Raw genomic sequence first — 5,404 nt, 5'->3', positions numbered from 1 at the left:
ATATTTAAAATTAATATTAATTAATGCTATGAAGTCAATTAAGCTTCATAGGAGAGGCAAAATTTGAAAACATTAAAGTTTACTTTATCCACGTGAGGATAATCTGAATAGCCTAATTACAAGCATCCACTTCTTAGAGATACGGTGATGATATTGTTGCATGTCAATTCAGTACTCCAGCTAGCATTTATTCAGCAAGTAATATGTACTAGGAACCGTGTGAGATATTGTGGATACAAAGATAACCAAGAAACAGTCTTTGCCTCCAAGATTACATTTTATCCATGCTGTATTTTGTATTGTGACTTCCAACAGAGAGGATTATTGCCACATCATTATTATTTATAATAAATCCATCTAGATGAACATCCATTTGCCTGCTTCCAATTCATCAGATTTTCAGTCCAGGAATTCAAAGGCATGTGGATCAATAGGCAACTTACCCTTGGAAGTCTCAAATTCCTCTGAGGGTGAATAGACAAGCAAGGATTCTTAAAAGAGTTGGAGTGCAAGAGTGTTTAACTATGTCTTTTTTTCTTCCTTTGTGTAGATAGATAGATAGATAGATAGATAGATAGATAGATAGATAGATAGATAACTGTATTTCTATCCAATTCGTTTCCTCGGTTACTCCCACGTATTTTATTTTATGCACTTACAAGCATTATACTCCAAGCTTTCACCAGACTGATTGCCAGAGAGATCCATAAGACAAAAATATCTCCAGATCCTCTGGGCTAAGGGAAGCTGAGAGCACCAGCGATTGGTGCCTGCTTGGGCCAATCTTGGACACTCTGACCTCAGCAACCTTGCACCTAGCGGCTTGGGCCAGGCCCTGCTCTGGGAAGCCTTGGATTTTCCCGATTCTCTTAGTCAATTTCTATTTCTGGTAGGACTGCTGGGTCTCTGGAAGGGGCAATGGAGGCGTGGCTGGATTCCACCTAAGCCAATCCAGAAGAAGCCCGGGGACCGGGTCCAGCCCCCACCGTGACGTCTTGACCAGGGACAGAGGCGGCTTCTGAGCGCAGCTCCTAGTCCCTGCAGTGTCTGTAACAAAACCCAGACCCCCGGTTCCAGGCTAATGGAGGCAATTTAGACTGCAGCAGGACCTCGTCCATCGTTTGTCAAAAGTCCTATTCGGCAGCAGAGGTAGAGTCAGGAGGACAGCAGGAACCGCTTCCCCCGCCCCTCGGTCGAGGATTTATTGAGTATTTGCTTTGAGCAATTAAGTTGCTCTGATGATGTTACCAAGCCCGGTCACTTCCACACCTTTCTCTGTCAAAGACATTTTGAATCTGGAGCAGCAGCAACAACAGTACAACGGCGGGCACTTGCAGTCGGACTTGGAGCAGCATTTCCATTCGGCCCCCTCCTGCATGTTGGCTGCTGGGGAGGCGGCCCAATTTTCTGACGGGGGGGAGGAGGAGGAGGAGGAGGGAGAGAAACTGCCCTATTTAAACTCAATAGCCACAGCCGAGAGCCACGGGGAGACGGGGATCTGTCCCGACAGCTATGTCCACACGGTCCTCCGAGGCTCCTGCGGGCCCAAGGACCAAGAAGAGGAGGCCGACGGGGTCGTGAGGGACAGGAGCCAGAGTGAGTAGAGGGGACAGGAAAAACGCCCGCACACCTGGAACAAAGGCGGAGGCCCGCACACCTCCCATAAACTGCCAGCAGGGCCTCTCGCTCCTTTAGCCTTTGGTGGGGGTCAGGCCCCGGTCCTGTGCAGCGACAGCTCTGCCACAACGCAGGTACCTGCGAGGGAGCAAGGGCGGGGGTTGGGGGAAGAGGTGACCCCGAAAACCTCAGCTGCAGACTGGAGAGCGAGGCTGTCACCCTGCAAACCGCAAGTGTGGGGAAGGGCCGGTTCTCGGGAGTCTGGGGAGTCCGCTAGAGATCAATGCCTCGGACGTTGTAGCTGCCGGCAGCCTTTTTGCCCTGGCCAGAGAACTTGCCCTGCTTTGCGCAGTTGTATTTCCCTCCTCTCTTTCCCAAAACTGATAATTAAGTGTAATAGAAAAAGGAAGCTCCTTCCCCTTTCCACTATTCCCCCAAAAGTCAGAAAGAGGTGTTCTTATGCCCAGACTATCCGGCCCCCATGTCCTGGGGCAGCCCCGGCGCTCCCACGCAGTAATCACAATGCAGACCTGGAGGCCAGAACCGGTCAGTTTGGGGAGCTCTGTTATGGCAGACCCTGAATTTTTAGGAGGTGGTGTGAATAGACAGCTGCCAATCTGGGCCTTGTTAGCTAGCGTCCAGCGTTCAAGCTTTAGCCTTAGCCGAAAACTCTGAGAGCATTGTTTTGAGTCACTATAGAAGATGCTCTTGACTTTCCCAGGGACCACTCAACTGAGCTCTGGAGAAAGAGCTTGACCAAGATCCCTCACAGGATTTCTGGGGAGACTTTGTCAAAAGGGCATAGAATCCTAGAGCCACACTGGAAGAAATGAACTAAAAAAACATGGTAAAGGTCATCCAGGCCAGCCCCCTCTTACATGAGGAACTTGAGGCCCTGTTGCTCTCCTCCAGGACAAGTTGGTGTGGAGCTGGCCATAACCATGGGCCTGAAACCTATCTGCAGCTGACACCACACACACACACTCACTCACTCACTCACTCTCTCTGGGTTTGTCTACTTGTGATAATAGCCACTGGAAATTCACACCGAGAAATTTCAACCCATTAAGATTCTGCTTTGCTCAGCAGTACACAGTCTATTCGGGAAGAACCCAGCATATAAATAAAAACGCATCTTACAGCCCACTTGCATACAGACATTGCACTTCACTGTAAAAGCACAGTCTCATACAGTCTTTGAGACAGTAAATAAATGTGTTCCAAGTTCATTCCCCTTCTTAGGAGGGGAACAGAAGGGGTGATGCACCCTTCAAGCAGAGGAAGGCACTTTCACACCCCCAAATTATACCCAGAGTCACAAGTGATCCCAGATGCAAACACACAGTAGTACACGGACCCCCGATAATCAGTCTCTCCTGTAGAGAAGGTGCTTCAAGGCCAATTGAGGGGGACACTAAGGAACACTGTTGTTTTTGCTCCTTTCCCAGAGAGCTGCCCGCTGAAGAAGCCGCTGGAGGCAGGAGAGTGCAAGGCGGAGGAGAGCGAAAGGCCGAAGCAGCGCAGCCGGAGGAAGCCCCGGGTTCTCTTCTCGCAGGCTCAGGTTTTCGAGCTGGAAAGGAGATTTAAGCAACAGAGGTATTTGTCTGCGCCGGAACGGGAGCACCTCGCCAGTAGCCTAAAGCTCACATCTACGCAGGTGAAGATCTGGTTCCAGAACCGGAGGTACAAGTGTAAGAGGCAGCGTCAGGACAAGTCCTTGGAGATGGGGGCGCACCCACACCCACCGCCTCCCAGGAGGGTGGCGGTGCCAGTGCTAGTGAGGGACGGGAAGCCCTGTATCAGTGGGGCGCAGAGTTATAACGCTCCTTACAGTGTGGGCGCGAGCCCTTACTCCTATAACAGCTTCCCGAGCTACGGTTACGGGAACTCGGCCGCCGCCGCCGCTGCGGCAGCCGCCTATAGTGGCAACTACGGCTGCACTTATCCCGGGAGCAGCGGCGCGACTGCAGCCGCGGCCATCCCGCCAGCCTGCAACGCGGCGGGAGGCGGCCCCTTTGTGAACGTGAGCAACCTGGGAGGCTTCGGAGGCGCAGCACAGCCCCTCCAGAGCCTCCACCAGGGCAGCGGAGTGCCAGCCTGCGCCCAGGGCACATTGCAGGGCATCCGAGCCTGGTAGGGGCGGGCAAGGAAGCTCCGGAGCAGCCGGCAGGGCATTCATCAGACTGAAAGGCGGGAAAGACCTGGCCAGGGGAAGATGGACCTGGCAGCGTCCCCTTCCTAAAGAAATCTCCGGGCCCCAGGGTTCAGAGTGCAGCTGACTCGGGACCGGAAATGGTGGGGACAGGGAGGACAAGCAGGGCTCCCGTTTCTACCCCAGCAGACTGTATTTGGCAGAAATGGCTCCTTGGCATAGAGGAGAAATAATGGTCTATACATATATACTTAAAGCTATACTATGTAACAGCAACATGTTTGAGGCCAACCACCATGAAGCTCAGAGAACAGGCCAGAGGCTGGTGGCTCTTAGCAAGCCTGCATCCCGGGCGGCCAGTGATGGGACTCCCAATTCTCTAAGCGCCAGATTCGAGGGAATTCTTTTCCCCACCCTTCCCTCAGCTTGCACTAAGAATTAGTATTAGCGAGGAAAGAAAAGGGTTCTGAGTGACCTGATCCCATACTCCCTCCTCTCTCTTTGCTACCTTTCTGAGCTCTCCAGCCTCTCTCTATCCTGTTTTCAGAAGAGGACCTGTCTCCATATCCCCACAAACATAACAGTCTTTTCTGCAGTCCTTTAACTGTCCTTACTACTCGTACCCCGAGCCCTCTATATCATACCCCACCCCCACCCCACCCCAGGCAGACTTACTAGGTTGGAGGCTGAGAGGAGGGGGATCTGGAAAGAAGTAGGTCCCAAGAGCATCCCGCCCACCTCCTGGATGGCCATGGGAGAGTTCTCAGCCTCCCCTCCAAGGCCGCCCGGGAGCAGGCATGCCCCAGGATTCTTAAATTTTCCAGTCCAATTTGCAGATTAGCGGAGCAAGCTACGAGATCAAAGGGTTTCAGGGGTTAAACAAATTGTGTAGCTCCTGGCACCCTGGAAGGCGTTACTTTGTTTCTTTTCTGTTCCATATTCTGTATCCAGCACATATTATAAATATATATACCTATATACACACCGTGTACACAACAGCTGCCATACACACTACAGGAATTAATAAAGAAGGTGCAATATTTTCAAATCCATATTCGGCTACAGAAACTTTATTGAATCAAAGAGTAAAGTAAATCTGTTGTGAAGAGGTAACAGAGAAATTAAGATTGCATTCCTCGCCATACCATTTCCATAGCCCTGCCGTATGGGATGCTTAAGGGTAAAATGGGGCCCCTGGTCTCGGGGACTCTTTTCCTTTTTTAAAAAGTATATCTAATGTTAGTTGCGGGGCAAAGATTCCCATCCAGCTCCTGGCTCTGACCCCTGCTTCTCTTGCCTTCCTACCCTCCCCAATTTGAAGTGATGCTCTCACTCGAGTTTGGGGCCACGTTGAACTCGGGGCCAAGGCTCGGCCTTAAAACTCGAGATTCGCAGGCTCTGAGGGGCCCCGGGATAGTAGAAAATCGCGTTCACCTCCCCCACAAATCCAGAGCCCATCTGGGAAGCTGCTCCTCCCTCGCTAGCCGACCCTGACACCCAAGGTGGGGGTGCTTCATCCCACTTCTGTCCACGTTCCGCCCCCCCCCCCCCAGTTTTCTCCTCTCTCTCTCTCTCTACTCCCCCCAACCCCCGCCACAGTCCTGGTAGGGCCGGACTCTGCTCTTTCCTCGGGAG

The 5,404-nt window shown here is 51.9% G+C and overlaps 1 protein-coding gene across 1 annotated transcript; it reads left to right on the top strand.

Annotated features, from left to right (window-relative positions):
• Positions 1-1,059: 1,059 nt before the first annotated feature.
• NKX2-3 (NK2 homeobox 3) lies at positions 1,060-4,801 on the top strand. The gene is made up of 2 exons (XM_003339945.3): positions 1,060-1,596; positions 3,066-4,801. Exons 1-2 carry the CDS (start codon positions 1,239-1,241, stop codon positions 3,752-3,754), a joined length of 1,047 nt encoding a protein of 348 aa, XP_003339993.1. The 5' UTR covers positions 1,060-1,238; the 3' UTR covers positions 3,755-4,801.
• The last annotated feature ends 603 nt before the right edge of the window (positions 4,802-5,404 follow it).

This window comes from Monodelphis domestica, chromosome 1 (genome assembly GCF_027887165.1).
Source record: "Monodelphis domestica isolate mMonDom1 chromosome 1, mMonDom1.pri, whole genome shotgun sequence".
In the NCBI taxonomy this organism is placed as follows: domain Eukaryota; kingdom Metazoa; phylum Chordata; class Mammalia; order Didelphimorphia; family Didelphidae; genus Monodelphis; species Monodelphis domestica.
This window is presented reverse-complemented; position numbering and strand designations above follow the sequence as displayed.

What these genes read in the sequence shown, in the direction of transcription:
- NKX2-3 (XM_003339945.3), top strand. Translation starts at nt 1,239, where the DNA reads ATGATGTTACCAAGCCCGGTCACTTCCACACCTTTCTCTGTCAAAGAC. An exon ending in CGTGAGGGACAGGAGCCAGA is followed by an intron (nt 1,597 to 3,065) that starts GTGAGTAGAGGG and finishes CTCCTTTCCCAG; the next exon opens with AGAGCTGCCCGCTGAAGAAG.